At 51.3% G+C, this 18,639-nt stretch overlaps 1 protein-coding gene across 1 annotated transcript in view; it reads left to right on the plus strand.

Annotated features, from left to right (window-relative positions):
• MYO5B (myosin VB) overlaps nucleotides 1-18,639 on the plus strand; it is a 137,005-nt gene that overhangs the window by 3,183 nt on the left and 115,183 nt on the right. The window contains exons 2-4 of the mRNA XM_015563840.1: nucleotides 9,833-9,943; nucleotides 15,856-16,027; nucleotides 17,537-17,681. Coding sequence (XP_015419326.1) covers nucleotides 9,833-9,943; nucleotides 15,856-16,027; nucleotides 17,537-17,681 — 428 coding nt within the window. The remainder of the gene's footprint in view (nucleotides 1-9,832; nucleotides 9,944-15,855; nucleotides 16,028-17,536; nucleotides 17,682-18,639) is intronic.

Consider the following 18,639-nt stretch of genomic DNA (forward strand, 5'->3'; position numbering starts at 1 on the left):
TCAGGTGACCCAAGGCTTCTCAGACACTCTCCTCCCTGCCGCAGGGACACCTCAGGACATTGGATGGGGGTCCCCCCTCCCCCCCACCTGTTGTGAAATGCTCCTCACGTGGGAACCCGGCTCCTCCTAATGATTTGCACGGGGCTTTGTACGTAGCACATGCTCCGTAGATTTATCGTTCAGCACAATTCCATGGGGATTTTGATGACGTAGCAACTTTTCTGTTTGCCCCTCTTTCCACTGCCTTATCCTGACGTCAAATGTGTGGCACATGGAGGTCTGCTGGCCTCTTGTCGGGGGCACATCACCACTGGCTCCCACCACATCATATACAAATGTCCGCTTTGGAGCAACGGGCATCGAGAGCGTTCTTCTTTCTGGCTCCATCCTATGGAGGCGAGTCCTACCCCTCCATCACCTGGTGCCTCACCCTGAGGGTGTTGGAGGGAGCAGGGTGGGGTGGGCCCATGCTGCCGCCTCGAGTGTGTGAGCTCAGTTCCCACAGCCTGCGGGGCTGGACTTCACCCCCAGCCTCTGCCTTCTCCCTTCGCAGGGACGGGCTCTGCCTCTGGCTAAAGGCTGCTCATTGGCACATCCATCGTTTGCAATTAAAGAAGGAAAACACCCTGCCAGTCCCACCTTCTTGCTCCCACAGCTGTGGCTTCACTGGAGATGATTTTTCAAGCAATGAGCTCACGCAGATGTGGGGAGGTTAACAGGTTATCCTTGAGGCATTCTTAGATGCGGATTGCAGTTTGAGGTAGGACTTGCTGAAACAAAGTCCGGCCTTCTGGTCACTCCCAGCCTGGCATGCCCTGGCCCGAGGCACGTTTACTGGTAGGGCTTCAGATTGCCACTGATATTTGTCTTTGGAAATGGGGCTGTGGTGGCAGGGAGGAGAGCCGGAGCTGGAAGGCGTTGGCCCAGGTTTCTGGCTCCAAGCTCACGCGAGGGACAGAAAGCTGTTCTCCACCCGTCACAGCTTGTTTATGGGGGACTTGGGCTTCCTGTCCTGTGCTCCCTCCCACCTTTTGGTGCCTGTTTCCGGGAATCCAGAAGCCTGGAGCTCCTCGTCTTTCTGGGGGAGCGCACATGGCGTGGATGGGGTGGGAAGGACCTCGAGCCTGCTGGAACCCGGGCTTGCTCTGCCCTGGCCGCATGGCCCTGGGCAGAGAGACCTGCCCGCTATGGGCTGCAGCCCCAGCATCGATAGAAACAAGGGGGCAGTGCTCCATGGGGGGAGTTGTGAGCATTAGGTGAGGCTGAACAGAGAACACCTGGTGTGATGGCCGACTCACAGTGATGCTCAGAAAGCCAGTCCCTTCCTTTAACCTGTGAAGGGGGAAACGATAGCCCGATTCAGGCTGTGGAATTGGTGCTTCTGCTCCCCGGCTCAGCCTGCCCCACTCCCACTCGTCACTCTCCAGTAGACGCTGGACACTGGGATTCCTCCGTGCCTTGGCCTGCACCTGAGACACCAGCCTGTCTCTTTCTGTGACGTCTCCCAGACCCACGGAATCCACAGACTCTCTCCCGTCTGCACCTCAGTCCTGGGTCACAGGCAGTGATCTAAGCAGTGACGTGGCCAGAGAAGGAGGAGGACCAAGAATGTGGTCAAGAAAGTTGTGTTAAGCCGGCTGTGGTGGCTCAGTGGTTGAGCATTGACCTGTGAACCAGGAGGTCACGGTTCGATTCCTGGTCAGAGCATATGCGCGGGCTGTGGACTCAATCCCCAGTCGTGCAGGAGGCAGCCAATCAATGCTTCTCGTCATTGATGGTTCTGTCTCCCTCTCCCTGCCTTTCCTGTCTGAGATCAATAAAAATATATTTTTAAAAAAAACAGTTTTAAAAAAAAGAAAGTTGATTTAGAACCCCGGCTTCTAAGGGTACATTCACATAGAGAAAGTCTGCATTCTAAACTCAGGTTGGTTTGAGTTCAGTTGCTTATGTTCTAGAGCCCTGGTTCTCAACCTTCCTAATGCCGCAACCCTTTAATACAGTTCCTCATGTTGTGGTGACCCCCAACCATAAAATTATTTTCGTGGCTACTTCATAACTGTAATTTTGCTACTGTTATGAATCGTCATGTAAATATCTGATATGCAGGATGGATTTTCATTGTTACAAATTGAACATAATTAAAGCACAGTGATTAATCACAAAAACAATATGTAATTATATATGTGTTTTCCGAGGGTCTGAGGAGACCCCTGTGAGAGGGCTGTTAGACCCCCAAAGGGGTCGCGACCCACAGGCTGAGAACCGCTGCTCTAGAGGTTCTAGGCTTTTCTTACCTTGCCTGCTCCATCTGGTGCAGAGTCCTGTTCAGTGATTAAATTGATATAAACTATCCACTGGTCTATCTTGTCTTTTAATGTGTTTATTCTGCCATCTGGGTATCCTTTACACCAAGCATGTCAAACTCGCAGCCCTCGGGCCGCATGCCGTGTTTATTTGGCCCGTGTTAGCCTTGAGTTTGACATGCTTGCTGTACACGGTGCTGGGCAGCAGGGGTAGGTGCCGAGAATAGCAGTGGTGACAAAGCATTTGTGTGATGCTCGGAAGCTATAAACACACTTTGTACTCAACACCGGCTGCTAATCTGTTTTCTCTGGCTGCTTCTGGGTAAAGGCCCAGGTGAGAATCCCTTGATGAGGAATTAAGTCCTCGGCTCTGATGGGACGTCGACCTGCCTTTTGAACTTAGCCCAGCACACCTGCCCAACGTCCCTGGCTTCAGCCCAGGTGGCCTCGCCCGTTCCCGCCTGGAGTATTAGCCCTTGTCCTGCGCGTGCTTCGGGCCACGCAGGTCAGGTCCTCTTTGGGGACTCCTCCTGGACTTCTGGCTGAGAGTACTCCCATGGCGTCACTGAGGGCTGGTGCCACTCACTGGATTTAATTCTGCGCCCATCTCCATTACTCCGTGTCCTGTCCGCCACTTACCTTTAATTGATGTTTAATTCACGTTTGCTTCTGCATGCTTCGCTTACCTCTGCTGCTAGCTCCCCCAGGGCAAACCATGTCTGAGAAGACTTCCCACCACAGTGTCGTCTTCTGCCCCTGGGAGAGGTAGCATGTCTGGTTGGAATGTTTCTCCTCTGGTGCCCTTGTGAGGTAGGACAGGCTGTTCCTACAAGAGAGGAAACTGAGGAAGGAAGTGGGCCTTCCTCCATGAGCACGGGGCTTGTCCCGGTCCCGCAGCAGTTAGTGACCCGACTGGGACCAGCCTGCAGACCACCAACTCCCGTTCCTAACGTTTGCTCAGCCCGTCCTCCCTGAACACACGACCGTGCATGGTTTCCTGTCGTCACCTCCCTGAACTGTGCTGACTGTCATCAGCCTGCGATGCTCTCCAGACTTTGGACTGGATCCCTGGGACCTGGAGGAGCCTGAGCTGGGCTGTGGCCTCTTCCTCAGCCCTCACAGGCCACAGGCCAGTGCTCAGGGCCATTCAGCCTTCATTCTTTCTCTGATGGGCTCTGGTTAGAAAAGCGCGGGGAGAGTGTAGCCACGTTTTGCCTGGGCGATCGGAGTGGCTCTCCTTCATGGCATCTTCCCACGGGGCTGAGAGCAGGGTTTGCTGGGGCCCGGAGAGGATCGGAGGGAGTCTACAGGATTGGCAGGGCCTGGTGGTGCCTAGGAGACCTCCATGGCTTCTAGAGGGGACACAGAGGAGCAGTGGCCGTGTGCCTCGTCCAGCTGTGGGCTAGCGGACCGGAGGCTGGACAGCACCAGCTCCTGTGAAGCCCTTGAGTGTGGGGGTGGGGTGACAGGACGCGGCAGGGAGAAATTTGCAGGCATTTTGTTGATTAACATCTCAGCTGTGAGGGGTGGAAAGCTGTCGTAATGTGCTGCTGTTCTTCATCCTTCTGTCAGCAGTAAAAACAGGCTTCATACCAAAATATGAAGGTGCCATGTTAAACACAAGCAGATGGTGGGTACAGCAGGAGAGGGGAGACCCATAAGTGGTCTGTTTTAAACATCTAATTATTTATTACCAGGGAACTTCTGTCCTTTCACCCATTCCCTACTGGTTCTCAGGGCACTTAAAAAAAAAAGTATATTTTTATTGATTTCAGGGAGGAAGGGAGAGCTAGAGAGAGAAACATCAATGATGAGAGGTATTCATTGGTCGGCTGCCTCCTGCACCCCCCCGATTGGGGATCAAGCCTGAAACCAGGCCATTTGCCCTGACCAGGAATCGTACCATGACCTCCTGGTTCATAGGTCAACGCTCAACCACTGAGCAACACCGGCCGGGCCACTGTTTAACTCTGGAGAGCAGTGCGCTCTGGGCACTGTTTCCCTCACCTGCGAAAGGGTAGAGGTGATTGAGTGATAAATGCAGACGTAGCGTTCAGAGCTTCGTTAGTTCAGCCTTCACTGGGGAAGCCAGGGCCTGGAGAATGTGAACGCTTTGGAATTCATGGCCGTTCTGTGATTTAGACGCCGAGGGCGGTCGTGCCCCCGGTAACCTGCTTACCAGACCAGCACACCTTGCACACCAAGACGCAGTCGCCCCTGCTGGACCGTCCCAGGTCCACGTTCTCGGTCATCTTGGAAAGCATGAATGTGACTCCGTCTGTGTACCAAAGCGGGGCGATAGCTTTTCTTCCTTTCGTACATTTTTATTTTATGGTGGGCCCTACCGTGGGAAAAAGCAGGGAGACCTGGTTGAGGATGAAATAAAGTGAGACGCGGGTGAAGAGGATCGCCCGTGGAAGCGTGTCACTGCGATGTATCGTGGGAGTGGCGCTTAGCTGCCCGGAATGATGAAGTACCTAGTGGTGTAGTCAGGAACACTCGGGGGCAGAACTACAGGGACAGGCTGCTTGGGGGGTGGTGTGTGTGTGTGTGCGCGCGCACGCGCGCGCGTTCACAGGAGGACAGAGGTGGAGGCCTGGAGCACCAACATTGGAAGAGTTAGCTGAACCCAGAGACCGGCTTCTGTCCCTCACCCATTGATCTGAAAGTACCAATCCCTTAACTGTGTGGTTTGGACCATGTCTCTCCTCCTGGTTAAAGCCTGTGCAGACATTCCCATCAGCCATGCAGTCACATGAAACTCTGCCACGTGGCTCCGGGGACCCCCTGCAGGTCTCCTCTGTGTCAGTCCAAGCCCTTTGCTCCACCTCTGTCCCACCCACACTGGCCGCTTTCAGCTCTTCTGCGAGCCCTACGCCTTCCCGCCCTGGGCTTGTCCCACTGATACCCTCTCAGCCTAGGCCGTTCTTCTCTCCCTGCCGTGTCCACCTCCTCCTTGTCCGTCCAGGCTCAGCTGGAATCTTGCTTTTGCAGCAACGCCTGTCCTGGTGACCCGGACGAGGTTAGGTCCCGTCACATGCTATGGATTTCCGTGCTGGCCAAGCAGTTACGCCCTTTCCGGTAGATGAATTACATGATGTGTCTGACACCTTGAAGACAGGGGCATATAATGATGTATGTAACACATTTAGCACAGCGTCTGGTATGTAAGGTAGCAAATATCAAAGATATGATTGTGTGGGCTGGCCCGTGCCAGAGACATGGAGATGGCCCTGCCTTCGGCATGTTTGACTCTTGTTTTGTTTAAGTAAAAGGAAGCATTGGGTTTTAGTACAACGTTGCCATTTAGCCGTGCATTTCGTACGTTACAGAACGAAGCTTGCTTCTCTGCTTTGTTTGCATCCCCCTTGACCTGAGGAGGCTGCGTGGTTTTGCTCCCCGTCTCCACATTGAGTTTCAGCTCCTCTTCACCTGGAACAGAGTCAGGAGCAAGTTCTGAAGGGATCTGGTTGGGTCTCAGGAGCCCACCTGAGTAGCCCAGAAATTACTGGTGGATTTTCAGTGACTTAGTTCTGGGTAAACAGTGTACTTACGCATCTCTAATGTAGTGTGACATCTAATTCCTCTGGCATTCAGGGAAAAGGGAAGGTATTATGGTCCAGGAAGCTTTTAATGGATGAGTAAACAGGAAACCAGGAAGCTGGACCTGCCACTGCGGGAGGAGGATGGACTGACTCCCCAGCAGACAGGAGGGAGGAGGGCCTGCGCTCCGGGAGGCTGTGTGCACAGGTTCTGTGGGGGTCATCTGTGTCTGAGCCCCTGGAGACAGCCTTCCAGGTCTCCTTCCCTCCCCGAACCTCTGGGATGGACCTCAGACTGGTCCCGTATGGAGACATGTGGTGGCTTCTGTGCTCCGTGAGCGATGGAAGCTGGTCAACAAGGTCTTGCACCTTTCCCACTGAGTTCTAGAACAAAACTCATGTCCTGAGCAAATGCTATTGACTGTTTCCTTGTTTTATCAAAGACTTCCTTTTCCCCCCACCCGCTCAGAGCCCGGATTTTAATTACAGAGCAGAGAGGTGAGTGCCCGTGAAACCCTGGCCTCACGTCCGTGTGAGGGCACAGCCATGAACAAGGTGGGCCTGTCCTTGTCCCCCAAACACAGTGGGAACGGACAGGCAGTTACCCACTCAGCAGCTGGACTAGCTGCGGGGTCCCCTCTCGTCCATTCCCAGGGGACTGACCGACTGCCATGCCTCAAGGCAAGGGAGGTTGCAACCCAAACTTCCACCTGCCCAGTCATTCACGCTGGAGCCGCCTGGTGGCTTCCTTCGGAGTGTCATTCTAAGTGGGCACTGGCACTGCTTGCTCATGTGTAATTACAAGACACTGTACTCTGTGAAATGTATACGCGGTGACCCTGGGCTGCTACCAGAAAGTCAGTATTTCTCCATGAGGGGGAGACGGAGAAATATTGCTCCTGCTCCAAACTCACTCTTGGGCAAACTAGTACTTTGGGCAAATTAGTACTTTGTACCCACAGTTTTTCCTCTGAAATATTAGCCATAACCCTGCTTACCTTACCTTAGTGTTAAAAGTAACATGAAGTGATTACAGTGCCTGAAATTACTCACATTAGTGTAAGGCTATAGGGGGGGCATCCGTCATTCCAGGGAGCAGGTGCCCAGGGCTCTCTTCCCTTTGGCGCTGAGGCTCACTCTGGAAGAGTGGTTTCGACGTGGACGGTACAGCTTTCACTTGGGAAGCTTAAAATAAGACAAAACAAAACAAAAACCACAGTGCTGGGCCCTGCTCCCAAAGTTTTCATCTTCATTATTCGAGCGTGGGACACGGGGCTGCTGGTCTGTTTTTCAGATGTGCAGGTAGCTCTTAAATGCCAGTCCGTACTGAGAACCGCTTCTCGCAGGGTGGAGTGGAAGGCAGCATCCAGGAACTGGTCAGAGGCAAGGCGTGGCCACCTGTGTCCTGTCACTTGTGGGACGTCCAGAGGGGCCCCCTGTGTGGGTCACCTGAGGCTGGTCACTTTCCCATTCCCACCCCTCCATCCTGTGCAAGCTCCCGTCCGGATCCTGCCTTCCAGGCGGAACAGGACCCGGACCTTCATCCCCGTCACTCTTGCTCGCGCTGCATCACATACTCTGAGGCGTGGGATCTCATCTCATTCTCAGAGCCTCGTGAGTGTCTGACTTTCACCCGATGGCACAGCCGAGGAAACCGAGGCTCAGACCCGTTCAGCAACCTGCCCACGTGTTGGTGGGGGTGGAATTCCCACCCGGCTGCTTGGCCCTGAGCCCACGCGCTCCATCACACCCCCGCTGCGTGGTGTTTAGTGTGCATGGGAAAGTGCTCTCCGCTCCTCAACATCGAATTCTCATCTCAGCCTGGCTTTCTGAAGCCAGTGCGTTAGCTTGGGAGAAAGACTCCACCACCGGCTGGTGGGAGGAGCCTCTAGGGCCCATGGTGCCCTGGGAGCCACAGTTACCCAATCAAACCACATGGCCCGTGGTTCTCAAACTTGCTCACACATTGCATCGGGGAGCTTGAGAACACTGCCTGATTCCCACCTGGAGATGGATGCCGTGGGCCTGAGGGGTTGCCTGCTCGGGAAGCTGGCACAGCTCCCGGGGATGTGACATGCCTCCAAGGTGGAGCACTGTGGCCACAGGTGGCCAGTTCCTGCAGCCGTGGATCCGAGAACTGCCCGTGTGGGCCCTGCAGAGAAAGAAGTGAGCTGAGCTGACTTGTTACTCTGCTTCGATATGATGAAAGCAAACATGCCCATCCCTTAAGGCCATGCCAGGTCCCGCAGGGACAGATGGCGCTGGAATGAGTGCTGTATGCGAGCTTGTCTTCCCTACAGCCTGCTGCCGCCAGGAAAGCTGCGAGACGTCAGATTTGTTCAGAGGAATTTCTAAAAGATGAGAACGTGAAGAGGCAACAAAGAACCTTGGTTCTAGAGCGTTTCTGCTTGGCTCTCAGAAAGGACAGCTTCTGCTGGAAGCATACATTCTATCTCATCGCCTTCCCAGAGACCAGCAGGGAGAGCCCGTGCCCGCGGACAGTGTACAGGGAGTGTCTGCAGCCAAAACAAAAATTTTAAAAAATAGGTGAAATTCCCATAACACAAAGTTGACTATTTAAAGTGAACAGTTCATTGGCATTTAAAAGAGTGTTGTATACCCACCCCCTTTCTCTAGCTAAAAACATTTTCTTGACCCTGAGGGAACCCCTTCCCTCCAAGCTCTTTCCATCTCCACCGTGAAGATCACGCCTTGCTTCCCCCAGTCTTCGCCGGGGCTGTGGTGCTGTCCCTCCCTCTCTCAATCGGTTCTCTCTCATGTTCCCCTGGCGCTGGGCTACAGAGGCCATGCATCTTTGTGGGGTGGGGGTGGAGGAGGAGGAAAGAGGCGGTGGGGGTTGTTTGCAAAGGCAGCACGTAAAGCAAAATTTGATTATGGTTAGAATTGCCCTTGGAAGTCCTGTAAATTGCTCATCAAGTGTGGCCTGCATGACGTTGGGTACACAGCCCTGCTGAGTAATTCGTAGGCACGTTAAGCTGAGAGTCCATGGAGTAGGATGAAGGTGGGAGGCAGGGAGGAGACAGGAAGCCGAGGGGACCTGCCTGCAGACGTCACCCATGGGCGCTCTCACAACACAGCGTTTACTTTGTTCTCGAGTAACAACGCGCTGCTGTCATCTCAGCACGCAGCCACGTGCGTCTCTATGGTGGAGACGGAGGAGAAGAGGCAACAGCTGGCACAGAGGGGGCACATGTTAGATGCCCACTGGGTTGAGTCTAAAGCTTGCTCAGTCAGGTCTGTTATACGCCACCCTTTAAAAACTTATAGGAGAATTTGGCCGTCTACTTCCTCTCTTTCTAAGTCGCCATTAACTGTTGTTGCCTCCCCTCTCTCGTCTTGCCCTCCCCCACTGAGGAGCTACTGCTCTCCCTTGAGGAAACAGACACATCCCCCCTCAGGGTACATTTTTATGTGAATTACCTGCCCAACTAGGTTACATGTGCCTTAAGGTCAGAGGACAGAGCTCCATGTTTGCATTGGATTACAGGGTGCTTATCACAGTATGTTTTATGTGTACACCAGGTGTCCAACGATGCCACTCTCTCCTCACTGATTCCTCTGAGTATCAGAGCAGAGATTCCCAGAATCTGGAAGGTTGGAGATGTGCGGGCGTGTTGGGTTTTGCACATGTTGTTTTGTGGTTTGTGGCACACTGCTATTTTGTACGGCCGTTGGAGATGATGGATAAACCTCTGGATAAAATCAAAGCCAAAGGCAGGCTTGCGGTCTCCCTGGTAGAATTCTGCTGTCACTGATGTGTGAAATCCTCTTAGACCCAGAGGTTGCCCTCTGCTCCCTGTGAGTGTTTCACTGTTACCAGGGCGCTGGGTCTCTGTGGGTCCTGGAAGGAGAGGGAGGAAATGTGTCTGGGGCTTCGGTTCTCCTGGGGCCCCTTAGACAGTGGCGGTGATTAGAAACCTGGATGCTGCCTTGTGTGTCTAAGTTCCTTCTGTTTGAATCTTTCAGAGCACCAGGGTCTGGATCCCTGACCCCGAGGACGTGTGGCGCCCGGCCGAGTTAACCAGGGACTACAAGGAGGGGGACAGGAGCCTCCAGCTCAGACTGGAAGATGACACTGTAAGTGCGGGTCGAGGGGTGGGCCTGCCGGGTCCGCTGAGCAGGACTGGGCGGTACCGGTGGGCTTGGGTTTCTCCTGCAGGAGGGGCTTCTGGACCCCGGGCATCTTTCCTGTCACTGATTGATGATAATGTGCGTGGTAGTGCCAAACCGTGAAACTGCTCCGTGGATGTCACATAACATACGTGCCTCTGGGTGTCAGCAGATGGGAGGTCACTGATGGCTGAGGCCAGGCTCTTCTCAGTGGAGTGGGGGAATAGGGGTGTCCTCTTTGGGGAGGCAACCCCGGGAGGTGACAGGGTAGCTATTACACAGAGACAGTGCATGGTGCCGTGGTGGGAGCACCGGCTGGATGCCCCTGCCTGGGTTGGGTCCCGGCGTGGCCATCCTTAGCTCTGTGCCTGCTGCAGATCAGCACTTCCTGTGCCTGTTACTTCGTCTGGGGTAGTTTGCCTGGGGCACTCTGAGGATGAGATGAGTTACAGTGTGACCCGGGTTGGAGCCTGGAGCCTGGGCAGTCGACATGTGGTAGCTGTGCAGTGAGATTTCTTTCTCATGAGTTGGCTTTCGGGTGGCTTCGCTGGAAAGGAAGGCAGGTAGTAACGGTGAAGTCCTGTTCTCCTGCGTCTGCTTCAGTTTCTCTTTCCATGGGCCTTTGTGACCAGCCGCCTCTGTGATGTGTGCGTTTCACAACTATTTGAAAGCTCGCTCTGGGCTGGGTTCGGGGGTGCATGGGGGAGTGGTTGTGGGCCCTTCGGGGGAGCAGCTCAGTGCCCGAGGCCACAGTGAGCATGAGCACGGTGTGGCAAAGTGGCAGGAGTCACAGAGGCAGGTGGGCGAGGTGTGGGAGGGAACCTAAAGGAGCCAGCCTGCTGAGTGGGGATGTTGAGGGAGGAGCAGGGGGGGAGCCAGCCTTTGACGATTCAGGTGCCGTGGGCCCGGGCAGGTGTGTGTGCCAAAGCCCGAGGCCTCCGTGTGTCCCTTAGGTGTGTTGAAGGGAAGGAAGGGCCAGTGCCCCTGGTGGGACCGGTGAGAAGGGGCCAGTGGTGGGGAGGGTGCAGGCAGAGGTCACCGTGCAAGGTCTGCAGTGGGGGAGCCTGGGAGGAAGCAGGTTTTGAGTGTGGTGGCGGAACGGGGGTTGAGTGTGAGGGGCTGCGGAGCAGGCATTGCTTGGAGGACGGTGGGAGGGGCATTTGCCTCCGTTTGAGCTGCAGGAGCACTAAGTTTGTGCCCATCCTTGGCCCTTGACCATTCCCTCTCACCGTTTTTCCTTCTTTCAAGCATTTTGGTCTGGTCTTCCTAGTTCGTTAATGACCCCCCTTGAGAAATGGCCCGTGTCTTGGGCTTTGCTGACATGGCATCTGCTGTGGTTGGTGATTAACTCGTTGGTTAGTGGGACGCGTGACCATCCTTCCCCCACTCGCTTGGGTTTGTATCCACCTGAGCGCGTGCCTCGGTGAAGCTGGACCAGGGAGTTTGTGGGAGATGTTGACTCCGAGGTGTGCCCGCTCCCTTCCCTTCCCAGCGGGCGGCTCTGCCAGCCGCCCCTTCGTTTGGAAGCGAGAAAGAAAATTCCCAGCAGATGGAACCGTGTTTACCACGTCGAACACTTCCCACCCCACGCCCCGCCCGAGACAAAGTGAAATTAATTCACCCGCTCAAATGGTTTATCCTCGCCAACAGATTGCATTTCAGTTGGTCTTTTAAGTGGGTGGGTGTTTTGAAAGAGTTGTCCGGAGGTAGTGAGGAGTGATCTGCGTGGCCAAAACCGAGCCGATGTGTGCCTCCCCAGCTGCAAGCGAGTCCTGCCCTGCGTGGACAGTGTCTTCTCTTTCTCTCCCCAGCTGCACAGGGCTCTGTTTTCGAACTGGCTCTCGCATCTCCGTGAATGCATAACGTGGAGATAAGTGTAGCTTCCTCATTCTTTGCCAGGAGGGGAGTGGAACTCTGCCCAGCAGTCCTCTCTCCTGCCCCAACCCCCTACAAACTGCCGGGCTCTGCCCTCTGGTGGCCGGAATAACTTCCCCGTTTCCATGGTTTCACATTTAAATTCTGTATCCACTATCTAGCAGCCACCTGGATGGTGAGGACTCCCTGTATGCAAGGGGCCCAGACTTAGTGAGAGAAAGACGGGAACACACGAACTTTAAAAAGGGGGCCGTGCTCTACCCAGGTCTTGGCATATCCCAGCCGTGTCTAAGCGCCCAGATCAGTGCACCAAGGGCGTTGACATTGCAGTGCAGCCATCCGTCTCCAGGTGCATGTCTGTCATCGGCCTGTTCCCTGCTGCGTTCATGATCCTGGTCTCGGGCGGAGGCTGGGGTCCATTCCAAGTGGGTGGCTGAGCATTAATTTTGTGATGTGTTGTTAACATCCAGTCTTTTTTCCCACCTCCAAAGGCCCAGCTATTATGTAGTGCAGTCTTTTGTGCCAAAAAGTTCATGATCCCTGATCACATCATAAACACTTAGATTTCGAATAAAACCTTGTTAGTGGTCCATGCTCGACACTTGTGGCAGCGTTAGAATCAAATTCCTGTTAAAGAAAAAAGATCCGCTGCCTCTCAGGCCCCGCCGCCCGTCTCGGTGTGCGGTGTGCGGTGTGCGCAGGCCCGGGAGTCTGTGGCTTTGCATGCTGAGCTTGCACTTCTGCCCCTTTTCTGCTGCTCTGGGCATTTTTGCTCCTTATCAATTTTCCTGTAACCAATACCACGCGCTTATTTGTGGGCTGTGTTTTCATGCATATGCGCGTCCCTCTGCATACTTGCTGGAGAGTATTTTGAGGGGAGATTCATCTGACAAAAGATGGGATGCCAGCATTTCTGCTTCAGGGTTTACAGGCTCTGGGCTCAGGGCCCAGCTTTCGAATCTGAAAGCTGGAGTTGGCTGGGTGACTTCTGCGGCCCTGCTATTGGCTGTTCCCTGTGCCTCTTCCCCACGGGTAGTGGGGGAATGGGGTGGGAGGAGTTGGGGAGCAGATGTGCTCCTAGCGGGGAGCAGGATGGGGAAGGAATGGTCCATTGGGAACTCTGCAGTGGCTCAGGGAGGTCTGGTTAGGGTCCCAGGGGTACCACTGCTCAGCAGGAGGTGAAGGGAGCCAGCCACTCTAGAATTTACTGAGATAAAGATCAAGGCTTCATTTCCCCTAGTTTCCCGCTTTTTGGAAGTTTTGTCTGCATCACGTTCATATAGTGTTTACTTGTCTCCTGTGTGGAGTAAGGTTGATATAAGTAAAGGAGCTTTGCCCAGAAAGAAAGGTGCCGGAGACCAGTTCCAGCAGGTCATCATTTCAAGAGCTTCATCAAAAGGTTGATGAGACTTGGGGACTCAACAGGGTTGAGTCACACATGTAGTCACCCATTGGGAATGGCTAAAGGCATTTCCCCAAACCTGAATAGGAAACTGATTGCTGCTGCCAGACAGCTAAAAGGCATCTTAATCTAAGTGTTATTGCCTCCTACTGGCCAAACACCTGAACAGCCGTAGGCTATTCCCCATTCGGACAATGGACTCTGTACCAAACCCTGACCCTTTGAAGTGTATATCTCTGCCTCGCCTCAGGACAAGCTGTGTTAATAAAAAGCACGGGGTCCTGGAGACGGAGAGATCCGAAGGCCTTAGACTTAAGACCTTAGATCTTAGCTCCTTTAGCTAAGCTCCTCTGACCCCCAATGCCTTTCAAAATTATATTTCGTCTCCAGACTCTATTAGTCTCTGGATTCCTATGTCATCTACGCACAGCCTTCTCCAGATTCCTGAACCCTTCTTGACGTTGGGACAAGAACCCTGGCAGAAAGGAGCCTTGATTAATATCTACTGGGTGTCCCAAAAAATGTATACACACTTTGAATGCTTATAAAGTCAGTGTTTATTTTCAAAATTTAGGAGAATCTATACAAATGAGCATTTTTTTTTTGTCAATGCCTGTTTTCAAACTGATAACCGTTCTGGTCCAGGCACTGCCGATAACAGGAAGCAACAGAATCGCAAACATCAAGAATCATTTCATTTGGTATTTGTGCACCCTCAATTTGTCAACTGTTGCTGGTTTTGTGCTGTAAACTTTATCTTTTATGTATCCCCATAAAAAAGTCTAATGGATAAATTTTTTTTGTTCAAAGTTTAGTCTGGCTTCACCCATAATTTCAAATCAGTTAAACCTGAAAAGAAGTGAAAATTAAGTGAGTTATCAGCTATTAAAGTGTGTATACATTTGCCGGGGGGGTGGGGCAGTACTGTGTGTGTGTGTTGTATTCTATGCACAATTTTCTGTTGGGGTGTTGGTTTTCGCTCTGATTTCCTAAAACATTTTGGATTTTAGGAGTATTAATTTTGTCATATAATGCAGAATTGCTGTCCCCTTCTCCCATTTTATTCTGCATATGGCGTGTTTTATGATGGCTTTAAAGTTCTATATTATAGTCAAATTATAGTCTAGCTTTTGCACTGATCTTTAAAAGTTGCAATTCCTTCTAAAACTTTTACAGATACTTGCCCATATTTTCTTATTGGTTTTGTTTTCCTTTTTGGTTTTTAATTTTCATGTGTTCTCTCTGAAATTTATTTTGGTGTAAAGGAGTGAGACTAGAACGCTGGCCCAATATTTTTCCTCAGTGGCTGCTAGTTTACTACTCTTACTTGAAAAAGCCCTTTTAATCATTTATTTGCAATTTTGATGTTATCATGAACAAATTTTCCATCAGTGCTTGCATTTATTTCCGGATCTGCTATTCCATTTCACTCATTTGCCTATGTTAGCGCTAGTATGATAGCACTTTAATTGTGGGCTTTATTAATATACCTTAGGATCTGGTGACCCAAGCCCCTCTAAGAGTGGGATAGGAGGGGGCATTGATCTGTATATTCTCTCAGAATTTGACTGTTATCTCAGCAACTTGAGGCTATGAACATAGAATGTCATGAAAGGCTTATACGGAATAGTGATTCTTAAAATAATGAACCACCTGTATTCGAACTACTTGGGGATTTTTTAAAAATTCAGCTTCCCGGGCCCCACCCAGAATTCCTGAATGTAAGTTGTATTTGGGAAACTGTTTCTATAAGCTCTCAGATGGTTCTTAAGAGCCCTATAAGAAACGTACACTTAGATAAAACAGTAGTCAAATTCTTCCTGCTTAAATGTTTAAAAACACCACCACCGTTTTTTAGTAATTATATGTATATATTGGTGCACATGTGATCAGAGTTATAATTATATCCTGTCAGTCAACTTATGTAGTCCATGTGCTAAGAGCACAAGGGTACACCTTGCACTTGAGATTTGAACTTAAAAATGTGTACTCACACTCCCTGATTTTACACACACACACACACACACACACACACACACACTCAAGCTCCTATTATACTTTAGGTCAAAGTGCAATGATTGCCCTAGAGTAGCTTGCAGTTAGGGTGTGGAAAATATATGTACATCTTGCAGACACTTACGGAGGGCAGTGTGTCAGTTGCAAGGTAATCCAAGTAAACAGTGAAAGTGCTGGTTGATGGGAGAGAGAATAAAGAAACACCAGCATGCAGTGGGGCAACCAAAGGTTTCCTGGGTGGGAGAGACAGCAGTCTTCCTATTGCAACCAGAATTACAGGCTCAGTAAGTGTTTTTTCCGTTGAGAAGCAGAGCGCTTTACTCCATCTGGTTGTGCTTCCTGAATTTCTCGTGTCATTGGGTCTCTTACCTGATACCCTGGGATTATGTTATCAGCAGATTTCCCACCTGGGCTGGGGTCTTGTCCAGCACAGGTATTTTGTTCAGTGTGCCTTTCTTTAAAACATGTTCTTTATCTTCATCACTTGTGATCACCCTAGGATAGTGGTCCCAGCCAACAAAACAGGAATGGAACGCAGGCTGCATGCTTCATCACCCTGCCTTTTTGCGTCTGTTCTTACATTTAGATTCAGGAATACCCCATCGATGCCCAAAGCAAGCAGCTGCCCTTCCTGCGGAACCCAGACATCTTGGTGGGAGAAAATGACCTCACTGCCCTCAGCTATCTCCACGAGCCTGCCGTTTTGCATAACTTAAAGGTCCGTTTCCTGGAGTCCAACCATATCTACACGTACTGTGGTAAGTGGGGGCGTCTCTTGGGTGCGTGCCTTTGAACGTGCTTACAACCTTCAGGTTTTCCGTGTGAAACTCCAGTGGTTAAGAATCCTACTTTCACTCTCATTTGTATAATAAGCACCTCCCATCTGAGACCCTGCGAAGGTTTGCAGACAGTGGATGGGGTGTCATTGGGCTGCCCTACTTGTCTGTGGGGTGACTGTGTTGACCCAGCTCTCCCAGGGAGTAGGGCCCACACTGTGTGGCTTGACTGCCTTGGGCACAGCCTGGAGTCTTAGGAGAACGTTGTCCTAGCTCGGGCGTCTCTCTCGCCTCCGAGCGCACTCCCGTGTCTATACCTGGCTTATTTTTCAGTGAAAGGACCACCTTTTTCTCTGACCCTCTCGCTGGCCCAGCCAGATACCAACATGGTGCATGACAAACATTTGTCAAGTTCATAAACAGAAGCCATGACAAATGCTTCCACCTAAAAGCCCTGGAATTCTCTCATACTTGTTTTTCTAGAAATTTCTCAGTTTCCCATTCTAAATGTTGGTTCCTCTTTGCAGAGTATCGTTCAGTGGTGTGATGGAAACAGGAGCCCTGTAAGCTGTTGCTGGAGGGACGTTTTATTTTAGGAGGCTGAGGCGTTGGGCTGAGAGCTGCCTCGTGGGGCTGAGAGCCTGGTGTCTGTGATCATGGGTGGGGCTGTAGGGCACGAAGGACCTGCTCACCCTGATATTCCACGTTGGGCTGGAATCGATCCCTTAGCTTCTAAGTTAGAGTGAGCTTTCCTGCCAGCTTTGAGAAGTGGCGAATAGCAGGTTTATTTCGGCACTTGTGAGGTAGTTTTGCAAAAGCTCCTTCATCCGAATTGCAAGTGGGAGTTTATTTGAAAGAAACCATCCATTACTAGAGCCTTCCATAAGTGTTCTTATCAACAAGATTTTTAAAATCTCCCCTTTTAGGAGAACATGACAAATGACCATCAGCTTCACTTTTTATTTTTATTATTGAAATTATTGACGGTATTACAGACGTCCCCCTTTCTACCCTCCTCCTTCCCCCCTCCACCCAGCCCCTGCCCCACCCCAGGCCTTCGCTACACTATTGTGTCCTTGGGCTCTGCACATGTGCATATAAGTTCTTTGATCAGCTTCGCTTTTTAAAAGCATCCCCTGTAAGAGAGGTCCTGGTGTCTGTACGTATCTATCCAGATGCTTCGGCTGTGAGAGTGGCTAGTGCAGCACAGAATTCAACTCAGTAAGAGGCACTCATTTCTGCCCTGGAGGGAGCTGAGACATTTTAGGACAATGTGTGACCGCAGCGTGTCATACCAGAATCTGAGCTGAATACACATGAGTGAGGGTTTTATACAACTCTGCCAGCCAGTGCCTGGTAAATACACACATACGTCTTGACTTAGTCGAGTGATTGGTTAGGACCATTCTGTTACCCTGTGAGCAGGGGCCTTCATGAGCTGGTGCTGGGGGCCCTTGTGCTCCGGAATCTGATTGCTCTGCCTGTTTGCAGGTATTGTGCTTGTTGCCATTAATCCTTATGAGCAGCTGCCAATCTATGGACAAGATGTCATCTATGCCTACAGCGGCCAAAACATGGGTGATATGGACCCCCACATCTTTGCTGTGGCAGAAGAAGCCTACAAGCAGATGGCCAGGTAAGAGCCACATCAGCCCAGAAGTCTTCCTGGGTCGCTGGGGAGGTGGGGGCAGACTTTGCTGCTTTAGCTCAAGGCTGGGAAGGGTGGTTCCAGAACTGAGGAAACATCTTCGAAACAAACCAGCCCAGGTCCTGCTTCTTAACATGTCTCCTCATGTCTTCATTGTATTCTTGTGAGCCCGAACCTCGGCTTGAGCGGTGGCTCCTGAGACTGATCACATTGAGCAATGCAGTAAATGCCTGGCATTTCGTCTCTTTGACTTCCCTTTGGCCCTCTCTCCTCCGCTCCTGCTGTGATGAATCCTTGTTATAGCATCACCATTCCCTTGACAGATCTCACTGAGGCCTCTCTCTCAAAGGAACCAGGACTTTTGGCAAATTCTTGAGATGACAAGCATTTGGGGCTGAAATAGAAATTTCAAATTAATAGTCATGCATAGTGGTTTCGGGTTTTTCACCTGGAAGTGGAGTTCTGTCTAGCCATTTAAGTAGACTTCACTTTTGCTCTTTTCCCTCCCTGTCTTTGAAGGATAGGTGCAGGTTATTTCCTCAGAAGATGGGCTAGGTGGTTGTTGTTAGGGTTCTCTAGGGAAACAGAACCAATGTGAAGTGTGTGTGCATGGAGAGAGAGAGTGAGGATTTTTATGTCAAGGAATTGGCTCAAGGCTTGCAGGTTAGAGAAAAGAGTTGATGTTGCATTTTGAGACGGAAGGCAATCTACCAGCAGAGTTCTCTCTTTGGAAGAGGTGAGATTTTTTCTCATATGACCTTCAACTGATTGGATGAGGCTCACCCACATTATGGAGGGTAATCAACTGTACTCAGAGTCTACTAATTTAAATGTTAATCTCATCTAAAGAATCCCTTCACAGCAGTATCTGGACTAGTGTTTGACCAAATGCCTGGGTACCATGTCCTAGCCAAGTTGACACACAAAATTCACTGCCACAGTGTTG

This window comes from Myotis davidii, unplaced genomic scaffold, assembly GCF_000327345.1.
Source record: "Myotis davidii unplaced genomic scaffold, ASM32734v1 scaffold378, whole genome shotgun sequence".
Classification (NCBI taxonomy): domain Eukaryota; kingdom Metazoa; phylum Chordata; class Mammalia; order Chiroptera; family Vespertilionidae; genus Myotis; species Myotis davidii.